Here is a 27,273-nt window from a genome sequence, read left to right on the forward strand (position 1 = left end):
TACTACAAGGCCCGATTCTCTCACAATTCCCGACCCTGGACCTTGTCCGTGTGAAAATGCCAAATTTCATATCCAATATCAAAATTTCCCCATATTTCCCAAACATGTATCAAAGTGTCTGTGAGGCTAAATAAAAAATCTGCAATGCTGCTCTGCAGATAAATGCAAATTGAATACAAATAATACAATATCACTTTTACAGATATATTTCAGTTGTCTGGCATCACTGATACGTTGGTGTTTCGGGTGTTTCAACCTTTTTCAAGCATCCTTGACATGTTTACATCAGGTAGCTGTCAACGTGAGCAAAATTATTTCACAACAATCGTGGAGTGGTTTACATTACGGAGTCAATTTCTTTAGTTTTGTGCCGTTAATAGCTTGAAAACAGCTCTAAATCGTTGGAAATAATCACTGACTAAACAGTTCCCTCACTTGGCAGGTGTGCAAAATGTTAAACTTGGCTTAAAATCCATTCTGGGCGGTAAGTAAGCGCATCATGTTCGCGGAACGCATTGTTTTGGTTTTAATGTTTTGTTTGCTACTCTAGTGGAAAGTGTCCAACGAGGACAGAATCTGTGTGCTTCCCGAGTGCTCGCTGTTGGCCACACCATGGACAACGCAACCTCTTTCAGTCATAACGCCGAAGGCGGTTACGGAAGCTCGGACAGAAAGGGTAGATATGAGTCAGGAGGTGGTGATGGAGGAGGAGGGGGAGGGAGTCGAGGTGTGAAACGATATCAGCATTCGCGCACAATCAAGAGGAAAGATAACAGCCAGTACTCTGATGTGTTGACCGTTGGCACCGGAGGTAGCGGAATGAATTCGCAAGAATTGAGTAAGCAACTGCAAGCGAACCTACCCGAGGACATGAGAATCTCCAAATTGGTACGAAGGCTGTGCCAGGAGAATGACACGAAGGCATGCCTGGACCTATGCGGGAAGTTGGCGGTCGTCGTGATGGAACCGTGCAACAGTTCGTACATTCGAAAATCGTTTGACATTCTGGCCGATGGACTGATGTCGTTTCTTGAGAATGGACCCAAAGATTGTCTCGAGGCCGTTGCGGAGATCTTTGGTATGATTGGTTACGTGGCGCGGAACGATTTCGGTTCGTACCGAGGTTGGATCGTGAAGTATTACAAGCATTCAAAGAGACTCAAAGCGCCAATGATGAGAGCGCTGAGAAAGACGATCGTTCTGGACACGGGCGGAGACCTGAAGGATTCGGTGGGTCGGCTACTGTCGGAACTGCTCAAGGATTATTTGGAAGCTGCAGACACGGCAGAGATTTTTATGGCAGTGACGGATGTTATTATTGAAGTGTGCCTTAGGTATCCGAGCTATTTTAAATTTCACTTTACCGATATTGTGGACATCGTTGTCGGATGGCATCTCGAGACGGATCAAACGGCGGAAGTCAAGAAGCACTGTTCAAAGGTACCGGAAATGATTTCAATTAGATTAAGTTTTATTCAACGTAACTCTTCTGTTCCAGGTGTTGCACTCGTTCAGAGATTTTTGGAACGACGATCTGGAGTTTTCGCTGAACCTGCTAACTCAGTTCGTTGAGGACATGGGAATCTGTGGTGAGGATTTGGAAGGTGTCGACCCTGGCAATGGTGCTCAATGCACCGCTTCGGCCATTTCGTTTAGTTCCCTGCTGGATGCGTTCAACACGGTGATCAAGTGTCTGTTTGTATCGCCGGAAGATGTAGTCCAGTCAGTTGGCAAAGAGATAGTCGACAGCAGTTTCCAGCTGATTGTAAAGGTCAGCACGATAATCACAAGAAATTATTGTTTGGAAGAGGTGTTGCTTCCTATTAATGAGTGCTTGATCATTCTGCTCATGCTGGAACCATGTGCCATCTCTGTTGAACATGCCAGCATCCTCGCCATCATTCGGGCGGAAGTTTCAATCGTTGACCAGCTGAACCAAAATCAGATAGCCAGTTTGCTGCTGCTGTTGTTCAGATATGTTGAATGCAATTCAAGCAGTTTGTCGACCGAATTTTTGCACCTGGTTTGGGATTCCAAATCGTGCTTCATGAACCTACGTTACCATCATTCCCAACAAGTGCAGGAAGGTCTCCTGAAGCTTTACCATCGAATTTTGTCCATCAAAAACGTCAACACGCTGCAAGAAGCGTACAAATTTATCCTGGATGATTTGAGCAAGGCAATGAAGCAACTGGACCGTAACGAATCAACGACGACGGCCATCCGGAATCAGGCACAATTCACCATCAATTTCAACCTGCTGTCGCTGTCTACGCTGGCCATGGCCAACAATTCGATTCTGGTGATGTGGTCGCTGCAGCCAAGCATTCTTGTCGTTCTGCTGAAAAATCTACGCTTACTGGACTTGGAGTTTTGGGCAGATTTTCAGGAGGTGCACCGTGCGATCCTAAACATAGCCTACCAGCACAGCATCCAAAACAGCAACTTTATATCGTCTAGTGTCCTGTTGCGATCGCAAAGCTTTGTCGTGAACTCGTTCAATCGCATGTCGTTGGAAACGACGCCAGCAGCGTCGACAAGTCCGACGTCGGAGCACTTCCGGCTAGTCATTGAGTTTCTGGAGAAGATTCTTCCGGCCAACGTTCCAGTCAAGCATCTGGAGCTGCTGCTGGATTGGTGCTATGCCGTCATCGGCCAAGCTTCGCAATATTTTGACGTGCTCAAGGACATTCCCAGCTTCAACGCAATCCTGTGCGGCATCTGCGACATTAGCATGCGAACAAACGAGCAGCTGACGCTGAAATGTGCCGACTGTTTAGATCTGGTCAGCTCGTACAAGGCGCTGCAGTCCAACGTTTACCAGGCCATTGCCGAGGTTTGTTGTGTTCACATGTGCTCCACCAGCAAGCAGATTCGGGACCGGTTTTCGTTTACTCTCGGCAAGATTCCGTTGCGCTTTTCTCTCAACCAGGTCAGCGTGTTTACGGGAAATAACAAGCAGCGTAGTCAGCACATTTATGAACTGCAAAACTGGTATGTTAGCACGGAGGGAACCGGTGACATTCGATCCCAGTATTTCCGTGGGATGATCGAAAAGATAGGATTCAAGCGGGACGCTGTCAACATCGATGAGTTCCTGCGGGAGGTTTTCACCAAATCGTGGTGTGCCAGCAAGAGTAAGAACCTGCAGTACGGTGGAATGGCTCTGCGGGATTTGAGGTGCTTGATTCCGTGGTCCCAGTGGGAGGCCGCACACTTCTGCGTCAACAACAAACTGCGCACGCCGATCGGAAAGCCCCAGGAAACGTTCCTCAAGATTGAATCTATCATCAAGGAGGATGCTCGAGTGCTGGCGCTAAAGGAACGATCTACGGTGAGGGACCTGAGTGCGTCGATGGCAAATCAACGCCACGCCCGTATTTTGCTGGGTTTCCTGGAAGCGCTGGAAAAGTCAATTTACAACGCCTCAGAGGGAAGCGCCTTCGCGTTGCCCAATCCGGAAAAGCCCGTCAGGACGTTTTTCCGGGTGAATTCGCCAACCTGCGCCGAGTGGTTCAACCGGATTCGAACGGCCGTTGATTTAGTTGCTCTGCACTGCATGGAACCGGAAATGGTAATTCGTTACTCTGAAGCCGTACTGAAGGAGCTGGTGGCGGTCAACAAGGTGCACGATCTCATCTTTGAGCACACGCTCATGTCCCTCGTGTGGGCTTTGCTACGCAGCTGGGAAAGTGACGCTCTGTTTGGCGTTTACGTTTGGGCGAAAAAGATCACGGGTAAAAAGTACGCGTGGATCAAAATGTCCGCGGAAGAAGCGGCCGGACATAGAGAAACTGCGACCGAAGGGTTTCAGGCAATTTTGGCTGATCCGGAAGCGGCTAGCTTGGACAGACACATTCGTGACTTTATCGTGGACCAAATTACGCTATCGATGATTTTTACCGAGCATTTGTCCGAGTTGTACGATTTTCTTGTGGCCGAAGAGAACAGCGGCATTCCGAGGGCGACCATTCCGTTGTTTGATTTCACGTCCAAACAGGTGAGAATTTGCAGAATCCAAATTGGACGCGCACTGAAGGTTGACCTTTTTTCTTACAGATCGCCAGCTGGATTTATTACAAAAAGACCAAGGATAAAAACGCCGTTAACATGGCCGACTGGGAGCAAGCCGACATGCGGACCGACATTTCCAACAATTTTTCATGCCACAAAATCCTCGGATCGATCGAAAACAGTCTGGCCTGTACCGTTATGGAAAAATACGCTGGCGACCGCGAGCGCACGTTGAACGTGTGCAACGAAGTTATCCACAGTGCCCTGCAGGAATGTCTTCTGACTAAATCAAAAGAGTACCTGTTCCAGCTTACCGTCAGCAATCATTTCGCGCACATCGCCTCGATCAAGGATCATACCCCGGACGATCTCAAGTCGTTCCGGGTGGAGAAGCGGTTCGGTTCAATTACGATGATGCGTGTTTTGGCGTGGTCGGAATTCTTCGACGACGATCATTCTTGCGAGGAGTTCAACATGGACATGCGGCTGGATTTGGTTTCGGTGGCGCGCAAAGAGAACAACTATCAACTGTGCCAGCGGGAACTGGAGATCTTCTACAAGAATTCGAACCTAGCTCGCGGACTCAATCTGGAGGGACAACTGACCACCGCGTTGGCGCAGAATCGTCTGATGAATTTGAACCTTTCGTACAGCTTTTGGGACGAGAGTGTCTCGCGGGCGGTGTACGAACAATGCAAGTGGCTCTACTGCCAACCAAACAAGAAACAGGAAGCGATACAATTTGCGTCTGTCGCGGCCGTCAAAATTGACGAACGTCTTTTGACTGACGGCCTGAACGATTTGGCTGTGCTGAGAGATCGAGAGGCGCGCTTCCTCCTAACTATCGCAGACTGGGTTCAAAATGAAGACGCAAAGATATTGGATGCCGTCGCAAATTCACCGTTGATGCTGCTGGTTGGTGCCATTCCGGAGGTTAAACCGGCTCCGGATTCTCGGATGGTTTCAATCTTCTCGCAGATGGACATTGTCGTCGGGAAGCTGCTGCAGGCCAGTGTCCAGCGATGTCCAGAGTTGGCCAAGGCGTGGTGCCAGCTCGGATCTTGGTGCTACCGTTGGGGAAAGAAAATGGTCGAATTCAATACCGAAGGCAACACGGTTCACAAAATCAATCTGGAAGAGATAAGAAAAATCTTACCGGGTACCTCCGCGGAGGATCTGCAGAAAATTGCCGTCATTCTCAACCAGCACGAGGTTATCTCGGAAGAGGAAGAAATCGGCTTGAACGAAACCAGCTCAACGGATCTGGTGGAATCGTTGCAAGCTACCGTTCCCGAGCTGTGCCACTGTCCGCCGGAGAAGCTCCAGTCCATCGTCGAAATCTGGCGTCAAACTCACCGAACCGTTTACGGCTACTACGAAGCGGCCGCAGAAGCCTACTTCCGGTTCCTTCAGCTATCCTCTTCGCTAGAGATGGAAAGTGAAAATGGCAACTCTTCCACCGTCACCGCCACTCTGAGGTTGCTGCGATTGATCGTCAAACATGCGCTCGGATTGAAGGAAGTTTTAGAGGAAGGCCTGGCGACCACGCCTACTAATCCTTGGCGAGTGATCACGCCGCAGCTGTTTTCGCGCCTAAATCACCACGAGCCGTACGTGAGAAAGCGCGTGTCCGAACTGCTCTGTCGCGTGGCTAAAGACGCCCCACACCTGATCATATTCCCTACCGTGGTAGGAGGATCGGTTCAGGAGAAAAAGATGGACATCGGAGATATCTCGCTGCAAGAGATCGACAGCCAGCCCATGGCCAGTGGCAACGACAGTTCTGGATTGGCCTTCTGCTTCAACGCTTTGCTGGACACTCTGTCCAGGGACGCCCCGGAAACGGTGAAGCAGGTGCAAGTGTTGGTTCACGAGCTCCGTAGAATTTCTTTACTCTGGGACGAACTGTGGGTGATTTCTCTACAGCAAATTTACTCCGAATACACCAAGCGGTTCGCAAGCTTTGAAAACGAGCTGCAAAAGGTCATGGAAAGTGGCCAGATCGAGCAAAAACGAAACCTCTTTGTTGAAAAGCATAAACTACTGTTGCGACCGTTGGTGTTTGTGCTGGAACAGTTGCACGACATGACATCGAGACCGTCGGAAACGATGCACGAAAAACATTTCCAAGATCGGTTCCAAAAATACATAACAGCGATGATCGAAAAGTTTAAGGAACCGCTAGACTTTAAGAAACCCACCGAAGGGTGGGCCCGCTTCAAGGTACTTTTTGGCCAGATGCAGCAACGCAGCCAGCGCAGAATCGCGGTTTCGCTGCGACTCTCTGACATCAGCCCCGTGCTAACAAAGCTGTCAAACACCGCAATTTCGATGCCCGGAATCGACAGCTCGCGCAAGCAGCAAATCTTCATCCGTGCCGTGGACAACCTTGTGCAGATACTACCAACAAAAACCAAACCAAAAAAGCTCATGTTTTACGGCAGCAACGGACGACGGTACAGCTATCTGTTCAAAGGACTCGAGGATCTTCACCTGGACGAACGGATCATGCAGTTCTTGTCCATTGCTAACCTGATGATGACCAAGTCGATCGATTGCAACGGCAATGTCACGTACTACCGGGCCGAACACTACTCGGTCATCCCGCTGGGGCCTCGATCCGGTCTCATTAACTGGGTGGACAATACCGTGCCCATATTTTCGCTGTACAAAAAGTGGCAACAGCGCGAGGCGCAGCAGAAAAAGGACAAACCAGGCACGATCAGTCGACCATCGGAGCTGTACTACCAGTAAGATTAAAATTTAAAATTCTTCAATTTCATCAAATAACCTCAACATACATTTTTTCAGAAAATTAACCCCGCTCCTCCAGAAGCACGGCCTCAAAACGAGCGACAACCGCAAGGACTGGCCCGTGCAAGCCCTCAAGCAGGTTCTGACGGAGCTGCAGGCGGAAACACCGCGCGACCTCCTTGCGAAGGAACTCTGGTGTCACAGTACGACGGCCGCGGCCTGGCGCCAGGTCGTGCGCAACTACTCACTCTCGGTGGCGGTGATGAGCGTGATCGGGTACATCATTGGTCTAGGCGATCGGCATCTGGACAATGTGCTGGTTAAGCTCGCGAGTGGAGAGATTGTGCACATTGACTATAACGTGTGCTTTGAGAAGGGAAAAACGTTGCGCGTGCCGGAGAAGGTCCCGTTCCGGATGACGCCGAATCTTGAGGAGGCGCTCGGGATAACGGGAATCGAGGTAAGTGCAGCTTTTAATGATAATTGTGTAGTAATGTGTCCACAATATCCGAAAATATATCAAAACTCCGCTCCACGAGCCGACCACTGTTACCTAAGGCATTTGAGGCAGCTCCAAAAAAGTTTCCTCTTGGTTTATGGATGTGAAACATATAAAAGAACAAAAATTCTATGAATTTGTACATCTTATTGGATTTTGTTTTAAATTTAGTTAGCATGAATTGGGTCCCATTTTTTAATGTGTTTTAATAACAAGTTTTGACCTCCTGACAATAACAGAACTTGAACTTTTCCAGTTATTTCCACCTGCTCGGGATAGGCTGGGTATATTTCCCCTAGTTGTTCTAGCGTAAACACTTGGAAGATCAATGTGACGGGTCGATTCAGTGCAGTTGATGTCATTCAAAAACGATAGTGCAATTAACGTAGACTTTAACAACTATATTTTATTGTTGTTACTTTTGTTCTCGATGATTGCTGCACGACAAAGTATGCCGTTAAACAATATATTTGCTAAAGGAGGTATTAGACTATGGCAAACAAACAAACAAACTCGCACTTTTTGGTTGACAGTTTGCCTAACTCGCAAACAAAGCCAAATGTATGCATGCAAACTTCCAAACTGTCAAGTTTGTTTGTTTGTGATAGTATAATACAGCCTTAAGAACCTTGTTTTGGATCACTTAAGTTAAAGGAGGTATTAGACCACGGCAAACAAACAAACTAATTCGCACATTTTGACAGTATGTCAGTTTGTCTGCGTTGTTTGTACGATATAATCTATTTGTTAAAACGTCAGCTTGCATACATTTTGTCTAGTTTACTAGTTAGACGCGAAAAAATGCGAGTATATTTGTTTGTTTGCCATAGTTTAATACCTCCTTAAGCTTATCGTCCAATACTGTATTTTCCATGACCAACTATTTGTTACAATTAGTGCTGCCAGAATAAAAAAATTTGGGCTGGCAGAAAACAATGCATTTCATATTTACAAAAAATCTACACGTTCTTACAAATCTAGTCAGGTAGTAAACAGCTGGAGTTTTTTTTTTAATGTCTAATAAACTATTGTGTTTCATATGTTTATAGGACCTATTGAAAAAAAAAAACTCTGGACATTAACTATAACAAAAAGCACTGCAATCTCCGATCTACAATCTCGTAACATCTTCGGAGAAGCTGGGATTACTGAAACCCTCAGCTTCGTTCATTTCACAGTGGTTGTGACTCTTTGCACTACTGTCTTTCCCATGTTTTCCATTGGAACAACTTCGATTGGAAACGTTAGTGCCATTTTTACCGTCGTTTTCATTCCTCACACTGAGGTAACTCTCGTACAAGTTATAGTTGTTGATTATCACGTTTCCCTTGATTATGTGCGTGGTAATACTGGTCGGTCCGTTTGTGCCGGGTGCTCCCACCGAAAGTTGAATCGTGTGGTTCTGGATCGAATCAGAATCGTGCAGCGTCGAAATGAACGTGATCTCATGGTCAGACACCTGAGCCGCGATCGACTCGACGCTGTCCTGGCTAACGGGACGATTTCTGCTGTGAGGAATTCCCGAATCCTGATTCGATCGCGAGGAATCTCGCTTTCTCGACGATCTACTCCGATGTCCCGTTCCCGTCTGAGGACCATCGAGCTGATCCGGCTTGCGGCATGTCAGCAGCTGCTTGAACGCATCCCGGAAGTTGGTATTCTTCCACGCGTAGATCACCGGATTCATCATTGAGTTTGCCATCGCGAGGGAAAACACCGCTTTGTACAGTACCGGAGAGTTGTAGTCAAAAAAGTTGAAGATTTGCGTCAAAATCACGACAAAGTACGGCAGCCAGCAAAAGGTGAAGCATCCCATGATTAACAGCACAACCTAAAATACCAATTGATACTGTTTTAAATTGCACCAAAGCACACACATCGATTCTCCTACCTGAACCGACTTCCAGTCCGAAGTGCCCTCCTGGGAGTGGTGAGCCCGGAGTTGTTTGGCGTGTTTTGCCGCCTCGCGCCAAATTCGCCAATAGACGAGCAGCAGGCAGAGCCAAACCAGGGAGAAAATGGGCGTAATCACTCCGGCAACGTACCACGGATGCAGCAGTTCGTCAAATTCGCACTCCATCGCCGTGTCCCAGCGGTTCCAGATCAGCGGGATGATCGCGATCACAATGGCCAGGCACCAGCCAAAGCCCAAGATTACCAGGGCGACTTTCTTCGTCATTATGCTGTGGGTGGGATTAAGTAATAAATTGATTTTAAAATATGTGTGAATTTAAATATCTGCTATAAATTGTAGGGCTCAAAACGAAAATCTTAACAAAAGAAAGGGACCATCCATAAACCACGTGGACACCGGGAGGGGGGGGGGGAGGGTTCAGCGATTATCCACGCTCCATACAAAAAAGATTGGTTTTATATGGAATTTTTTCACGAGGGGGGAGGTGTGTGGGGGGTTTGAAGTTTCAAAAAAGTGTGTGGATGGTCCCAAATCACGGTGTATTTTTTCGAGACCCCAAAGATAAAAAAAATTCGGTATGTCTGATATTTGGCACCGTGAAAGAAGGGCTATTTTCCGACATTTTGCGGGGTATACCGAAATATTTCGTCGAGTGGTCTAGAGCAACTTTTTTTTGAAGATTATTTTTCGATTTTATGGGATATTTGTTCAAAAAAGTCACAGAAATTCGGTGCATTCATGTTGATATCACTCAAACTTCTTATAAATATGCCTTGGGGACTCTAACTAATCATATTTGACCCATATTTGACCTCCACCAAAAAAAATCGAACCAAATTTACCAGATTTCTAGCATTCTTTGAAATTACTCCAAAATCCAAGCTGTAAACCCCAATACGACCAAAAATAAATCTTTTCTTTGTACAATTTGTCATGAAATTACAGCAACACATTGCCCGGATACGAATTTGAGCATGGAGCAACATGGATTATTTAATAAATATGCTGTTTATTACCCAATAGGTTCCGAAAATTATTTTTTCAATCCTCTGCCACATCACACTATTACATTTTAAAACATTTTAGAATCAATCACATTGTGAAGAACAGTTTTCTGAACAAGTTCCATAAAAAAGCATCAGTTTTGGTTCATTATAAGCAGAGATATGCCCAATTTCTTGAAATAATTAGTGCCTTTGAGTAATTCTCTACGAAATCGGTCTTTTTTCTTCAATTTTAATTTTTGTATTTTTTAATCTGACTGAAACTTTTTTGGTGCCTTCGGTATGACCAAAGAAGCCATTTTGCATCATTAGTTTGTCCATACAAATTTGGCAGCTGTCCATACAAAAATGATGTATGAAAATTCAAAAATCTGTATCTTTTGAAGGAATTTTTTGATCGATTTGGTGTCTTCGGCAAAGTTGTAGGTATGGATACGGACTACACTGGAAAAAAATTATACACGGTAAAAAAAAAATTTGGTGATTTTTTATTAAACTTTTTATCACTAAAACTTGATTTGCAAAAAAACACTATTTTTAATTTTTTTTATTTTTTGATATGTTTTAGAGGACATAAAATGCCAACTTTTCAGAAATTTCCAGGTTGTGCAAAAAATCATTGACCGAGTTATGAATTTTTTAATCAATACTGATTTTTTCAAAAAATCGAAATATTGGTCGCAAAATTTTTTCAACTTCATTTTTCGATGTAAAATCAAATTTGCAATCAAAAAGTACTTTAGTAAAATTTTGATAAAGTGCACCGTTTTCAAGTTATAGCCATTTTTAGGTAACTTTTAAGAAAATAGTCGCAGTTTTTCATTGTTTAAAATTAGTGCACATGTTTGCACACTTTTGAAAAAATATTTTTGAAAAGCTGAGAAAATTCTCTATATTTTGCTTCTTCGGACTTTGTTGATACGACAAGCCTAACATTTCAAAAGGGCCAAACATTCAATATTACGCCCTTTAAAAATGTTAGTCTTGGTTTAAATTTTTTGAAAATATTGTTTTCAAAAAGATAGGAAAATTTCACAAATGTTTCATATATTAACATTGAAAATCGGACCATTAGTTGCTGAGATATCGACATTGAAAAATGGTGGGCTGTTTGGGTGAGACTTAGAAAACATCAATTTTCCTGTTTTTAATCCTTTGCATTTTCTGTAAGTTTTTTTTATAGTTTTTTCTTACTCTTGCTAGTGCCTTAGTTAAAGAAATAATTTTTCCTAAATGGATTATGATGCAACACACAGCTGTAAGGAACTCCAAAACTCTGTTATGCACTTCAAAATAACTCATTGTATCTTGATTATTCACCAATAAAACCGAATTGAATTGAATTGAATAATCCTTTGCATTGCAATATCTCAGCAACTAAAGGTCGTATCAGCAAAGTCCAAAGAAGCAAAATATAGAGAATTTTCTTAGCTTTTCAAAAATATTTTTTTCAAAAGAGGGCAAACATGTGCACTACTTTTAAAAAATGAAAAACTGCGACTATTTTCAAAAAAGTCACCTAAATATGGATTTAACTTAAAAACGGTGCACTTTATCAAAATTTCACTAAAGTACTTTTTGATTGCAAATTTGATTTTACATCGAAAAATGAAGTTGAAAAAATTTTGCGACCAATATTTCGATTTTTTGAAAAAATCAGTATTGATCAAAAAATTCATAACTCGGTCAATGATTTTTTGCACAACCTGGAAATTTCTGAAAAGTTGGCATTTTATGTCCTCTAAAACATATCAAAAAATTAAAAAAATTAAAAATAGTGTTTTTTTGCAAATCAAGTTTTAGTGATAAAAAGTTAAATAAAAAATCACCAAATTTTTTTTACCGTGTATCATTTTTTTCCAGTGTAGTCCGTATCCATACCTACAACTTTGCCGAAGACACCAAATCGATCAAAAAATTCCTTCAAAAGATACAGATTTTTGAATTTTCATACATCATTTTTGTATGGACAGCTGCCAAATTTGTATAGAAAATTATATGGACAAACTAATGATGCAAAATGGCTTCTTTGGGCATACCGAAGGCACCAAAAAAATTTCAGTCGGATTAAAAAATACAAAAAAAAATCGAATGACCGAAATCCTAGAGAACCGCTCCTTTGCGTAATTGGTTCATTCATACAAAATAGGTAAACCATTTTTTTATTTAACTTTTTAACACAGAACATAAATTTGCGCAAAAAAACACGATTTTTAAAAATTTTCATATTTGGATATTTTAGAGGATGAAAAAAGACAACCTTTGAGCCTTTAGTCACTTAATTTCAGATCCAATTTTGCGTCCAAAAATTAAGATTTTTCTTTATCGCAAGAGCAAGAGTGGAAAAATAATCTTGCTTATGCGATAAAAAATCTTCATTCTTGGATGCAAAATTGGATCTGAAATAAAGTAGGTACTTTACAGACATTTTGATAAAACCATTATTAACATTTTTTGTATATTTTTGCGGTTTCTTTTCCATAGCGGTAGACTTGGACAGTCTATTTTTTCATAAAGTTCAGAAAATTTTAAATTGACCCTCCAGATTTAATGTCACACCTGATGACGGTACAAATAGGAAATAAGAGGTATTTGGTTATCAATCAAATTTTACTTGACCCTCTACTGCTCAATTTTTTTTTTCGAAAATTTGTATTTGTCCCTTGTTCAGGAGGTCATTTTCAGCAACTTTTGTTCTGCGAAAAACTTTACTTCTCTTGTGTTATGTTTTTTCTTGTTTCATTTTTAGGCGGGGTTGGGTTGTAGAGGGTTAAAATTCAAATGACATTTTCTGATCTTCCCTATAAAAATGCTATCAAATTTCAAATTCGTGACAAACATTTAAAAAGGACTTAAAGCGTATAATACTTCCTTGGCCCAATGAAAAAAAAATTATAAAATAAGCTTTCATACTCCTTGAGAAATAAGGTAGCTGTCATCGGGTCATTTGTTTTTGGAGATCCCAATGTTCATGCTTCCCTTCGAATTGATCATGCGCAGAAATTATTTTGTTTCAAAAATCTTCCCTCAATACCTATGCTTCGATGCTCAAGAAAATGTAGAATTTTCATACAAACTCCTCCTTATTCTCAAGCTTGGAAGTTTAGATGTTAAATTGAGCCTCTCTCAATTACTTACCGCGTGTAATGCAGTGGATAACAAATCGCAATATATCGGTCCACTGCGATGGCGATCAAGTTCCAGATCGACACACTGCACGCGATGATGAGCACGAAAAACCTCAGCAGACACAAGTGCTTCAACCGGCCCAGCTCATTTCCCATGTAGAACGCCAAATGGTAGGGCAATGTGAGGCCCACGAAAATGTCCGACATGGCCAGCGACATGACAAACAGGTTCGAGATGAGCAGTCGCAATCGCCGGTGGTAGCGCACCGCCAGGATGGTTAGGATGTTTCCGGCGAGGATGCACACCACCAGCACACCGTCGATTATGGTCCAGATGAACAGGTTCTCGTTGATCGCATTCACACGATCCACAAACACGCGCACCGTCGTCGTGTCCGATATTCCAAATTCCATCACTCTCGCCTTACTTGCCAGCATCATTGTACGGTTGGGATTTTTTTATTGTTTGATTTTGTTTCTTCTTGAAATGCACTAACATTTTTTGGTATATTTTTGGACATTGTTTACATTCTATTTATAATTTTCTCTCGAACTATAAGAAAAGCCTTATTAAAAATTTAGAAAATTTTGTTAAATTTTGTATGAAAACGATGGAGAGGTCAAATCTTATACTAAAGAAACGAATTAGGCCAATCAACTCTATGCCTGATTTTCATTAAAATGATTCTACAACTTGTTGTCCCCGAAATATCACAGTTTAGAAATGAAGGTTTTACAAAAAAAAAAAAAATAGATGCCACTTTGGTAATGTCAAAACGGAAGAGTTTTTTTGGCTAGTTATTATGGTATTTAGGCTTGATCAGAATGAGATTATTTAAATGTTGCACTTTTTGTGGAATGGTCCAGGGATAATCTTGTTATGATCTAAGTTTCGGCCTTTCAAGCTAGTTATCCTACAGTTTTAAAAGCAGTTTTCCCTATTTATTCCAAAGATTTTTCTATAATTTCCTTTACATTTATTTGATTTAGCCTGCATTTGGTCACTCCGATATAACTAAATGAACATTTTTACTGGGGAAAACCCACAGAACAATCCACTGCAAAAACACTCAAGCACATGTCCAGAACGACAAGAGGCGCACACGCATGAGAGAGCGCGTCCCGCAGGGTGATTACACTTGAATAACTGGGTTCTTGCGCTTCTGTTTACCCACACCAACTTCAACAGGAGTATACCCAAAGAAGCCGGTTGGGTGCTGATGATGATCCAATCCAATCGCGGTGGTTTTGTTTGAACTTGATTTGTTCGGCACTCTAATTTCCGCACTACCCCTCTTCCGCTTTTCCACACACATGTGCTGGGTAGTAATCCTTATCAGAACCGATGGCAACTATTTCAGCAAGATTGTTCCAACCCAGAAACTATCAGCTCTCTCTCTGTAGTAGGCCAACGAAACCACCCACGCGGAATTGCCTTGAAATTACAAAACACAACTCTCACGCCGCGTCAATGGCCGCGCGGAAAATCTTGCCAGAAGATCAATATTTTGCCTTTTCCGCGAGTGCTATGCGATTCCATGCAGTTACTAACGTGTGTGCAATTCAGATAAATATAATCACTCTTCAAGCGAACTCAAACTATTACGCGAACTGCCCAAAACGCTATCCGAAATGCATGCTGGTTTAATTTCAATTAGTGCCCGTTACCGCGAACGATTACGAGCTGAAGAGCGCCAAAAACCGCGAACACGCTGCTGCCGTGAAGGTTAAACGATGACTGTTTAGTACACGGCAGTAACAAAGTTGACCGTGCTCGGATGAGCCTCGTTTGCCGGCCGCCTGCCCTCCCCCTTCGCTTGTTTAGTTGTCCACGGTGAAGCAGGCGACGACGGCGATGGCTCAGACTGCGTTTTGTTGATGGTTCGCGAGCCCACTAAGTTCTTTTCCACCCCCGTAGGAGGGAGTGGTAATTTTTGGCAAAGTTTAAAAAAGCAGCAGGCAAACTTAATGTAACAAATAACACCAAAATTCAAAAGATTTATGTAAGCATTTGCAGTTCATTTTTAACGGGCTCTGCATTTACACTCCATCCTTGAATCCTGTTTATACTCCAAAGCCGAAACGCCACGTTTTGTCGCTAACAATCGAGCTGAAATTTGAAATGTTGTAGTTTTAGTGATCTAATCACTTTTTATACATTTTTTTGCCTGCCAGAATTTTTCGAAAAGTGGTTGATTTTATTTTGGTGCAGGCCAAGGATTGATACTTAAGAGCATGCAATGGCACTGATCTTGTTACGTGCTCTTTGGTTGACGTCCAGGTAAGGAACATCCTGGAAGAAGCGCATCTAACTACATCCGTAGTTCTGTTAGATCATCCGAATTATCTTGATCAGAACAGTATAGCTCTGGTTTCTTGCAAGTGTTCTATTTTCTTACCTCCACATTGGCTTGGTTTTCATGATGACCTAGCTGGTGTCCTGTGGAAATGGCTCGTAAACCTTTGACCACCGCGGGTCAGAGTCGAGACGGCTGAAAGAAAGGGGCGCGACAATGTGGGAAAGGGAAGTAATTTGTGATTGTAGACGGTATTGTTTTGATTCGCAGTATGTTGAGTCAACTGCTGTGGATGTACCTGAAACATCGCACAACGGGGTTTCTCTTCTCTTCATTCTCAGCTACCACCTATCTCCTATTTTTATTTTGCTCTACTGATTCTCACTTCTTCACTGATTCTTCTATTTAATATCCATCATTTGATTTTGATTTTACTAACTTTTAATTCTCCTATCCCTCAAAGGTTTTCCAATCTTTTTTACCAATTGATACTGCTGTAACAATCTTTGTTTTTTTCCTTAAAAATATACTTTTCCTTAATGTTATTACTAGTAGTCTATTTATCATTTGCCTAATCTTTTTTGATTTTATTGCGAATTTATTTATTTGAATTATTCTTTGTCTGTCCTATAAATTATCATTACTATAATCTAAGCTTGTTTTGTATCTCTATTTATTAATTTTACATCTAATACATCCAGCTTCTCATTTTTATTCTTTAAAATACGCTCATCATTCTCCTACTATTGATTCTTGATTTTTATAAAATAGATTTTCTTTTACTGTCTATTGTTTTCAATCTTCACCCTTTTTTTCAAACAGGTGAGGTTTGAGCCCTTACTCAATTTATGGAATGGTTAAAGGATTAACACAAATATTACTTTTGTTTTTTTGGTAAACTTTTATAACATGCTTAGGACCAAAAATTGTAACAAAACACCGCGACAAAAGAAATAGCAACATAGAAACACGACTCAACACTAGGAAAGATTTCAGGAGAAAACAATACACAGTAAAATAACAACTAGTTTTTGAATTCAAACAAAAATAAAACAGTTTTTGCTTTAATGAAAGTTGATTATACTTACATCAAACCCTACGCAATGTACCACCCCGGCCGAGTTAAAATGCGTAACCGGAAAAGAAGGTGTGCATGCCTGGCACGAACACTCAAAGCGTGTTCTAGCGTGTTGCTCGTACTGACTCAGAGCAAGGGTGAGATATAGGTGTAAGGGCAGTGCGTGTTCGTCGGGAACCTAGTGCATAAGATCGGTCAAGGCACGTTCTTACACTGAAAATTGCGAATTGCGAAGTAGTTTATTTAATTTTGGTATTATTTTTTCAAAGCATTGACAATTGATTTAACAATCGAATTTGTGTAGGGTATTTAAGACAACTATTTACGCTTTTCTTTCAGTGAAATTTTGAAAGTTTAATTTTATCTCTGAGAATCCTTATATCACATTTTCAAAAAAAAATGCTAGCAACCCTCAGTTTCACAAAAAAAAAATTATCCGGATATTCAATTATTCCAAATTTGATTATCTGAAGGTTTCTATGGATGCTTCAGATAAGGTGCCATTAACCAATTGTCCACTTGATTTATGGATAGCAACACATTTTATGTACAAGGACTTCGCCGCCCTGGGCTCCTAAGTGTGTGAGAGTATGGCACGGAGCGACGGCGGCAAATACCCATATTTACACAAAGAATTCCAGAGCGCCCGCCGCGGGATTCGAACCGACGACCTCTGGATCACAGAGTACTCTGTGTCCGGATTGTGAGTCCAATGCGCGGTCTGATTTATCCACACGGACGGGACAGTAATATTTAACCTTTCAAAATTACACCTTCCAAATCTACAAAAAAATTTACACATAATCAGAAAACTTTGGAGTCATTTTCTAGGTCAGAGACCCAAAATTTATAACAAAAAAAAATTAGATTCGATTATTTATCCGAACTGATTTTTTTCGAGGACATACAATACTATCAGTATTGTAATAATCACGGTTGCATGAAACTTTTAACAAATACCGAACAACTCGTTACAAATTGTGCAATGCTCCATGTAGACAACGGTTCATTTTGGACGGTTAATTTGATTTCGGTGGGAACCACACACGGTCGGCAATATCCGCGTTGACAACACGTGAAGGCTACCTGCCATACGGACACGGCCCCAGTCAGTGGTGGAGGTGTGCGAAAACTTTCTGCAAACTACTTCTTTTTCGGGTTTGTTTGGTTCACGTCGATATTTGAGCGATTGTGTATGCGTGTTACTTTGCGAGTGTGCCTACGAGAGTGAGTATTTATTTTCGGCATAAAAAAGCTTGCATGTTTTTTTTGTTTTGTGTGATGAGCGACAAGTGTGTCCCATCGAAAGCCAAGGAAGCAAATTGTTCGTGCCAGGCCGCTCGCTGAAACACGGGCCGATCAGTGATTGAAGATAAGCTTTGAGTGTGGGTACGAATGAACATGCAATGAAATTTATTATCTTCGCCAATGGATTATCGGATGATTGGCGGTTGGCTAGTTTTGCCGGCATTAATCCTGATGGAAACGATCCAAATGTGAGATGGATAAAACTATGGTCTTTAGAAGGCTGAAGAATGACAAAAAGCCTTATTTTTAAGTTACATTGTGGCTTTTAAATCTATTGAATCTTGAAAGGTAGAAAGGAATCTATTTGAACTGAAAATAATATCAACATAAATAGTGATATTCATACCACAGCAAATTCGAGACCTGAGTCAATTCAATACTCTGTCTGTCACTGATAATGAGTACATATCGCCAAAAGGTTTAGATACACACATCCGTTCCGATAACCTAAAACAGACCTGGCTTTACTTTCACTATCATCGTGAGAATTTCACCAACATGTTCGTTGATTTTTTTTGCATTGATAGTACACTCATTTCGAGTGATCAGTTGAATGTATCATATTCACTATTTAGACGTTGTGTGCAGATTATATTTCTCCTTTTTGAACAAAATAATCATGATACAATTGTAATGTATAAATTGAAATGTGGGAAAAACGATCACAGTTCTTCAAGCCTTCTTATTTTGATTAAATTGGATAATAGATCAAAATATTCTCGATGATTCTCACTTAACCCTCTACTGCCCATAATTAAAAATTCGGCTATTATGCCAAATCAAGTATTCCGAGAAAAACTAACTTAATCCACCTATGTGGTTGGTGCCTTCCTCACTCTTTTCCAACAATGGGTGATATGTGATATGATGGGTTTGCACACAAATTTCGTCTAATTTCGTTAAGTTCCGGAATCCAAAAACAAACATATCACTCAAGGGCTCATAAGTGGTATCATAAGTGGTCAGAACTCGAGACAGGGTTGCCAGATGTTCTATGTTTTAGACTCGTTGGAAAGGTCTTTCGATTACCTTACCAACGATGGGTCGGATAATGGATCCGGACACTGTTTACATACATTTAAGTGAGATCCGGCATCAAAAAAGTACATAAATATCACTTAAGTGGTCGTAACTCGAGACAGGGTTGCCAGATCTTCAATGTTGTGGACTCGTTGGAAAGGTCTCTCGATTACCTTATCAACGATGGGTCGGATGATGGATCCGGACATTGTTTACATACATTTAAGTGAGATCCGGCTACAAAAAAAGTACATAAATATCACATAAGTGGTCAGAACTCGAGACAGGGTTGCCAGATCTTCAATGTTTCGGACTCGTTGAAAAGGTCTTTCGATTACCTTACCAACGATGGGTCGGATGATAGATCCGGACACTGTTTACATACATTTAAGTGAGATCCGGCTACAAAAAAAGTACATAAACATCACTTAAGTAGTCAGAACTCGAGACAGGGTTGCCAGATCTTCAATGTTTCGGACTCGTTGGAAAGGTCTTTCGATTACTATACCAACGATGGGTCGGGTGCTGGATCCGGACATCGTTTACATACATTTAAGGGAGATCCGGCTTCAAAAAAGTACATAAATATCACTTAAGTGGTCGTAACTCGAGACAGGGTTGCCAGATCTTAAATGTTTTAGACTCGTTGGAAAGGTCTTTCGATTACCTAGCCAACGAAGGATCGGATGGTGGATCCGGACATCGTTTACATACATTTAAGTGAGATCCGGCTTCAAAAAAGTACATAAATATCACTAAAGTGGTCAGAACTCGAGACAGGGTTGCCAGATTATCAATTTTATGGACTTGTTGGAAAGGTCTCTCGATTACCTAACCAACGATGGGTCGGATGATGGATCCGGACATTGTTTACATACATTTAAGTGAGATCCGGCTTCAAAAAAGTACATAAATATCACTTAAGTGGTCGTAACTCGAGACAGGGTTGCCAGATCTTCAGTGTTGTGGACTCGTTGGAAAGATCTCTCGATCACCTTATCAACGATGGGTCGGATGATGGATCCGGACATTGTTTACATACATTTAAGTGAGATCCGGTTACAAAAAAAGTACATAAATATCACATAAGTGGTCAGAACTCGAGAAAGGGTTGCCAGATCTTCAATGTTTCGGACTCGTTGAAAAGGTCTTTCGATTACCTTACCAACGATGGGTCGGATGATAGATCCGGACACTGTTTACATACATTTAAGTGAGATCCGGCTACAAAAAAAGTACTTAAACATCACTTAAGTAGTCAGAACTCGAGACAGGGTTGCCAGATCTTCAATGTTTTGGACTCGTTGGAAAGGTCTTTCGATTACCTTACCAACGATGGGTCGGATAATGGATCCGGACACTGTTTACATACATTTAAGTGAGATCCGGCTTCAAAAAAGTACATAAATATCACTAAAGTGGTCAGAACTCGAGACAGGGTTGCCAGATTATCAATTTTATGGACTTGTTGGAAAGGTCTCTCGATTACCTAACCAACGATGGGTCGGATGATGGATCCGGACATTGTTTACATACATTTAAGTGAGATCCGGCAACAAAAAAAGTACATAAATATCACTAAAGTGGTTAGAACTCGAGACAGGGTTGCCAGATCTTCAATGTTTTGGACTCGTTGGAAAGATCTTTTAATTACCTAACCAACGATGGGTCGGATGATAGATCCGGACATTGTTTACATACATTTAAGTGAGATCTGGCTACAAAAAAGTACATAAATATCACTTAAGTGGTTATAACTCGAGACAGGGTTGCCAGATTATTTATGTTTTGGACTCGTTGGAAAGGTCTTTCAATTACCTAACTAACGATGTATAACATGATGATGTTTGGTTCAGTTTACTGTCATTTATTCAACTTCCAAAAATATGCGAAAACACATTTTTATACATAACTTTTGAACTACTTATCGAAACTTCAAACAATTCAATAGCACCGTATGGGACCCTAAACCAAGTCGAATGCAACTAGTTTGGTCAAAATCGGTTCAGCCAGTGCTGAGAAAACTGCGTGACATTATTGGTCACATACACACACACATACACACACACATACACACACACATACACACAGACATTTGTTCAGTTTTCGATTCTGAGTCGATATGTATACATCAAAGTGGGTTTTCGAGCTTTAAATAAAAAGTTCAATTTTAGAGCAGGATTATAGCCTTACCTCAGTGAGGAAGGCAAAACGCGTTTTAGTGTTTGTGACAAAATCTCCGTCAAGGCAATTTCCCATAAGAGTGGCATATTAGCCGTTTGGTTTTTCGAATCGGCAGCCAAGTCTAAGCACTATTTCAGTAAAATTCAAGTTCCAGAAGATGCGTTGAAACATCCTCTACCACCTGGTGCTAATATCTCGTTTTTGCCAAAAGAGGATATTAGCCGTTTTTTCAATGGTGGGCTGTCTACAACCTAACCCCGCCTTTAGACGGGCTTCGATCTAAAAAATCGCCAAAAATCAATTTTCCAACCGATTTTTGATCTTTAAAAAGCATTGGAAAGAAGAACTCTTAAAATTTTAGAAAATTTCAGGGTTGGAAGTTTAACTTGTTTTATGTGACTTTGCCAATGTTTTAAAAAATGTCATTTATTGAGGGATCAACTTTGGCTGTTTTTTACTAACATTTCCTATATTTTAAGTAAAAAAAAGTATGCAGTAATTTTTGTAGTGTCCCAGACTATGCCTCTGCGCATTTTTTTTTGCAATTTAAATGATGATGGTGCGATTCTATAGCAGAAAATGTGAAAAACATGCAAAAAATTGAAAAAGTGACTGTAAAAACATGAAAAAATTAGATAGGCGAAATGTAATTATATTAGGTGGTAGAGTAGGCCAAATACTACCAAAAACAAACATAAACTAAACAAGATATATGCAAATTAAAATACTAAAAATGAAACAAGAAAAACATAAAACAAGAGAAGTAAAGTTTTTCGTTGAACAAAAGTTGCTCAAAATGACCTCCTGAACACGGGAAAAATAAATATTTTTGAAAAAAAAATTTGGGCAGTAGAGGGTTAAATTCTATTCACAATAAAAATACAAAAGAGATCATTCCACATAAATATGAGAATATTTCAGTTGAATATAAAAATACCAATTACGTAATGAGTTCCAATTTTGTGAGGACTTTGGAAGAGTCTGGACTGTAAATACGTCAGATTTCAAGTATCTCATTTTTAACTCCAATTCAGATCTAAAAAAGTACCCTATACAAAACACACAAAAGATTTCGTACATAGGTAGTTGGTGATAACTAGCTGGATTTCATGACGACTCTACATCCCACCAACCTATGATTCATGAACTGACTTTATACCAATAGCTAAATGACTAATATATTGGATCGTATCGAAAATCTCCGACAAAAATGCCAAGTTGATAATCGTTATTGAGTTTTCGTCCGGATTCAGTCTAACTCTGCGTGGGTGTGGGTGCGATAAAGTAATGCTTTGATTCTGCCGCACCACATTGTCGACAACATGCCCGATAACAACAACCATGCGTCCCCATTTGCTCACGTGTTTTATGAACTGTCCTCCCTTTATCTTACTTTGCAGGGAACATTCCGGCTAGCGTGCGAACACGTACTGAAATCGCTGAAAAAGGGTCGCGAGACGCTGCTCACGCTGCTGGAGGCGTTTGTGTACGACCCCCTGGTGGATTGGGCCGTCAGTGAGGACGGTGCTGGTGGGGGTGCCGCGGGATTCGCCGTATCCACGTACGGGAACAGGGAAGGCTTTCATAGCGAACTTCGGCAGGCCAAGAAGCAGCTGGAACGGGAAGTTAACCGGGACACCTTGGCGATACGATTTTCGGAGATTCGGGGCGAATGGAATCGAAACCGGGACGATGTCTACCAGGACTTGCTTATGATGCAAGCGTTTTTGAGGGAGTTGCAGCTGAGTCGGAGGGAGTTGATAGAGGCGGAGAAGCAACGGGATTCGTTGTCGCGGCAGATTCAGTTGATTCGGGAAGCGGAATCGCTAGACTCGGCCATTGGAAGCCATTCGTTGAACACGCTATCGCAAAGGTATGGCGTCTACAGGAAGATTGTCGAGGATCATAAAGCGATTCGGAGAATCTTTATGAGCAAAGCTACGGAGTTGGAGAAAAAGATTGAAGATTATGGCGGGTTCCAGAGGGATGTGGACAACTGCAAACTGCAGGAATATGTGGACGCCATTGGGAGCAATACGGACGAATGCGCCAGTTCGGAGTTCGATCAAGTGGAAGAGTTTATGGACAGCTCAAATTTGCGCGATACATTTGTGATGACGAACGGTTTCCGGCATGACTTGAACGAGTATCTGTTCCAGGCTATGTTGATGGTGAAACACGTGCTTGAAACGCTGCTGCAGTACGGATCAATTGCGAAATATTACCCGAGCGATTATGTTCAGAGCCATCCGGACTTCAAGTACGTCACCTGGTGTCGGAAGATGGTTGAGGAAAATTCGCCCCAGTCGTGCCAGGAGGTCAATCGCAACTACCAGCAGCACATGCAGCGGAATGAACAGCACACTTCAAGCCAGCAGATCGTGTCGTTCTCCTACCAACTATCGACGATCATATCCGAGGGAACGTTCCGCTTATCGGATGCGATGAACTGCCGCGCTCAAGAACTGAACGAAAGTACGGTTTCGATCGATCAACTGTACGAAAATGCCTTGTCAACGATCAACGCAACGGTTTACGGTAACCCGAACGGTCGCCAGGTTTTGGCTTGCGCCGCCCTGAAGCATTGCATGGACCTGAGCCAAAACTATCTCCTGATGGAGCAAACGGCGTCGACTGCCGGCGATTCGCTGATCGACCTACAACTCAACAACAACTGGTTCCTGTCGGAGTTTTACATGTGTTCGGCCCAGTTGAACACCCTGTTCCAGGTCCTGTTCGAGAAAGACTCCGCAATGCCATCATCCTCGGCTCGGGACTGCTTCTCCGTCGGTCTGAGTGGACTGTCGGCGTGCGTTGCTATCTACGAACAGCTGCACGACATGAACGAGTGCGTCACCCGAGACTTCCTGACGGACACACTGCGGGGAATAATTTCGGAGAATCAAAGCGTAATTGAAATGATTTCCGCCGTGTCCAACCTGCAAGCGGACATTATTCCATTGGCAGATTTGCTGAACGAGCTAAACATGCACCTGCAGTGCGTAGTCATGAACATTCCGTCGGGACACGTGAACGCCTTGGCCGTGGTTGATGGGTTGAGACGGAACATGTCGGCTTTGGGCGATCGGTACCAGCTGCAAACGGTGCCATCGGAAGGTGGTCGCTTGTACTTGAAGCTGTACTCGCTGTTCAACGAGCTGCTCGGGAAGCAGAACGAGCTGATGCATATCGTGTACGATGGGATATTGACGCTGGGCGAGGTTGACCTGGTAGAACAAGTCAAGGAATCGAAGGATTTGGCGGTAAGATTCGCTTTTCTGTGTCACATCAATTGGATTTTTATTGTTTTTATTTCTTCTAATTCTCAGGTGCTCATCTTCAACAAATCTACCAACAACGTGCTGGAGGCCATTTTCACCGTGAAGCGTGTCCAGGCCATCATCGAGTTTTTCACGTCCTGTCTGCAGATGGCATGCGCTTTCAAGGGAACGGGTTTGACCCCGGTAGCGACGGCCTTCAATGACGATACGCTGGTGCGGCCGATCCGTAAGTTTATATCAGACTTTGTGTACCACTCGATGCTCGGCATCGGTTCGACGGTTACCGGGATGGTCATTTACGGTGCCCTTCAGCGACTCACTCCGAGTCAACGGCTGGAGCAGGAAGTGTCGATGTTGCTACAGATGACCGGCAAAGAGAGGGTCAGCATGGGCATGCTGTGCGAGTATACGTTCAACTCGATCGCGTTCAACGGTTTGGAGTACAATCAGGCGAACAACGCGTGTCTGAATTTGAGCTTCGCTTGGCAGAAAATGATGCGAGTAAAGTTGTTGTCGGAGCGCATTGTGACGGAACAGGTTTCGCTCAATCGACTCCAGACGTTGATGGTAGCGCACAGCTGGTTGCACGACGTTCCCGCTGCGAACGGATCTTCGGCTGGTGGTTCTCACGGAGATCTGACAATGTACATGAACCGCTCTTCAATACTGATCCAGTTGAAGAGTTTTGTAGAGACGCTGACGACGTCCAAAATGACCATACAAAAGTTGCGCGAAGAAATCCTGAACAACACCAATACCATAACGCATCGTCTCAAGTGGGCATCCGGAGCAAATCCTGATTTAGTTCCACTACTCAAATCCTTCGAACGGAGCTCTATACAGAAGCGAGACTTTTTGAACGAACAGTTGCTGTACCTGGATATTGCGTTGAAGCACTGCTCCTCGGTGTTGAACCATGACGTTGCTCGTCTACAGATGTACCGCGAGCAGGAGCAAGACAATGAGTTCCTGGACCTAGTCGAACGCTTTAGGAAAGCTTGCGTCAAGCTGCAATCCTGCACGACGATGGTGAACCAGACGGAAATTGCGCTAGTCGAATTACTTGACCCCGAGGGACAAATCGACCACATCTGGTTGAACAACGTTAAAGTGCTGATCGAGGATATGACCGATCAGGTGCAAAGCAAAATCGCTGCTCTGGAGAAGGAGGTTAGAGGGGCTCAGGACAATCTACACATGAGCGCTCACAAGTTGAGGACGTTGGTCAGTTCCCATCACGTTCTTGCATCCGACATCAGGAATCTGCTCAAGATGAAGCTTAAAATGGAATCGATTCCCGCCCTGCGTGAATATCTGCTCCGTTACAAAGCATTTTTGGAAACCATCTCGGAACTGCACTCGAACGTGCTGAGTAAAGACTTCACCGACAATCTTGTGCGGCACGTGGTGCAACAGGTCCAGGAGGCGTTGCCGAACGTACACCGCATCTTCGACCAGCTGTTTGCTTTCGAGCACTGTGATGAAGTGGACGAGCAGTCGGCTGACGGAGGTAGCGAATCTGCCGACAGGTTGAGTGCAGAAATAGGCGATTCTCCACTAAAGAGACTGTCATCCGTTGATGAAAGATCCAGTAAAGGTAAGTTGGAAATTTGGGTTTCGTTAAACGGTTGATTTACAGTCAAACCATTGCTTTCAGCGCAACAAACCCAGAGGGAGCAAAAACGCAACGCTTACGCCGTCTCTGTCTGGCGCCGTATCCGAATGAAGCTCGAAGGCCGCGATCCGGACCCCAACCGTCGCTGCACCGCTCAGGAGCAGGTCGACTGGATGATACGCGAAGCGATGGACCCAGACAATCTAGCGGTGCTTTACGAAGGGTGGACGCCCTGGGTGTGAACGGATATTGGTAAACAAGAAGAAGGTAAATCAGCAGAGCAAATCCAAACATCTCAACCGTGAAGAACGAGGCTGCCAACGTTTGTCCGAGGACATCTTTGCGCAGCCGACTAGTAACGGACTGAGACAAATTCAAGCAGCTCAGCGCAGCGCAGTAGCAAATCAAACGGACTGCTTAGCCCTTATCATCAGCGCGGGAGTCATTTTTCGGCATCAACGTGGCGAAGACGCGGCACTGAAAGCCGCGTCGCAATCTTGCCCAAATGGCTCCCAGCTCGTGTCAGTCAGTCAGTCTGAAGCTCCTTCCCATTTCCTCTCCAAAGCTGTTTTTCAGTCGCAACTCCAACTGTTTGAAAAACAGCGCAAAAGACCTTAGGCTCCCCCGTCATCATCGAACCAACCATCCTAAATCCCAGTAAAATACAATATGCATTAGCTTTTAACAAAATTTCCATCCAATCGTACAAGCAAGCGTAACAACATCCTAAGAAGGAACTCGCAAGTCACAAACGTCCGTTCACCAGCTCTCTTATAACATCATAGAAGAATTGAATTAAAGTTGGTTGGAAAGGATTTGAGACTCAATCGATGCTCGATGCAGCGCAATTCGATTGCGAGAACTCGCCGACAGCTCGGTGAAATTATGCGTTCCTAGAAGGGATCGCAAAATAACGTACTGTACGCAGCTTTGTAAAATTTGATGGAAATTCTACAATAAATCCAAATCACGGTGGAAAGATCCAGTTAACCTTTTTCTACCAACAGCAAACCGTTACATCAAGTCCGCAATATCAAGTTTGAAATTTTAGAGTGATTTTCATGCGTTATGTTTGTTCATTATAGTTCTTGTGACATTTTGAAACAATTAGACGTTTTTTGTACTTTTTTGGGATAACTTTAAATAAAATCCTTTTTTATGATTAAAGACAGTAAC

At 42.7% G+C, this 27,273-nt stretch overlaps 3 protein-coding genes across 6 annotated transcripts in view; 1 reads left to right on the forward strand and 2 right to left on the reverse strand.

The window, feature by feature from the left end:
* LOC120426429 (ataxin-1) overlaps positions 1 to 5,056 on the reverse strand; it is a 115,951-nt gene extending 110,895 nt beyond the window's left edge. Inside the window, exon 1 of the mRNA XM_052706062.1 lies at positions 4,916 to 5,056. The gene's annotated coding sequence lies outside the window, so the exon portion shown is untranslated. The remainder of the gene's footprint in view (positions 1 to 4,915) is intronic.
* On the forward strand, positions 300 to 27,076 carry LOC120428457 (serine/threonine-protein kinase Smg1). The gene is made up of 8 exons (XM_039593468.2): positions 300 to 484; positions 551 to 1,440; positions 1,499 to 4,000; positions 4,060 to 6,764; positions 6,826 to 7,228; positions 22,602 to 24,464; positions 24,531 to 26,079; positions 26,140 to 27,076. Exons 2-8 carry the CDS (start codon positions 613 to 615, stop codon positions 26,337 to 26,339), a joined length of 10,050 nt encoding a protein of 3,349 aa, XP_039449402.1. The 5' UTR covers positions 300 to 484; positions 551 to 612; the 3' UTR covers positions 26,340 to 27,076.
* LOC120428459 (histamine H2 receptor) lies at positions 7,654 to 15,193 on the reverse strand. 4 transcript variants are annotated; one of them, XM_039593473.2, is made up of 4 exons: positions 14,983 to 15,193; positions 13,325 to 13,867; positions 9,159 to 9,450; positions 7,654 to 9,098 (listed from the first exon to the last, which is right to left on the reverse strand). In XM_039593473.2, exons 2-4 carry the CDS (start codon positions 13,753 to 13,755, stop codon positions 8,379 to 8,381), a joined length of 1,443 nt encoding a protein of 480 aa, XP_039449407.1. In that variant the 5' UTR covers positions 13,756 to 13,867; positions 14,983 to 15,193; the 3' UTR covers positions 7,654 to 8,378. The 4 variants fall into 4 exon arrangements, with proteins under 4 accessions (XP_039449407.1, XP_039449405.1, XP_039449406.1 ...); XM_039593471.2 differs by having other exon boundaries at positions 14,867 to 15,193; XM_039593472.2 differs by having other exon boundaries at positions 13,325 to 13,880; positions 14,867 to 15,193.
* Positions 27,077 to 27,273: the final 197 nt, after the last annotated feature.

The sequence above is a fragment of the Culex pipiens genome, chromosome 1, assembly GCF_016801865.2.
Source record: "Culex pipiens pallens isolate TS chromosome 1, TS_CPP_V2, whole genome shotgun sequence".
In the NCBI taxonomy this organism is placed as follows: domain Eukaryota; kingdom Metazoa; phylum Arthropoda; class Insecta; order Diptera; family Culicidae; genus Culex; species Culex pipiens.

Excerpts from the sequence above, each read along its gene's own strand:
- LOC120428457 (XM_039593468.2), top strand. The coding sequence starts at position 613 with ATGGACAACGCAACCTCTTTCAGTCATAACGCCGAAGGCGGTTACGGA. Across the intron at positions 1,441-1,498 it reads TCAAGAAGCACTGTTCAAAG|GTGTTGCACTCGTTCAGAGA; the intron begins GTACCGGAAATG and ends CTTCTGTTCCAG. Across the intron at positions 24,465-24,530 it reads AGGAATCGAAGGATTTGGCG|GTGCTCATCTTCAACAAATC; the intron begins GTAAGATTCGCT and ends TCTAATTCTCAG.
- LOC120428459 (XM_039593473.2), bottom strand. The coding sequence starts at position 13,755 with ATGATGCTGGCAAGTAAGGCGAGAGTGATGGAATTTGGAATATCGGAC. Across the intron at positions 9,451-13,324 it reads TATCCACTGCATTACACGCG|CATAATGACGAAGAAAGTCG; the intron begins GTAAGTAATTGA and ends TCCCACCCACAG. Across the intron at positions 9,099-9,158 it reads CGGACTGGAAGTCGGTTCAG|GTTGTGCTGTTAATCATGGG; the intron begins GTAGGAGAATCG and ends TTGGTATTTTAG.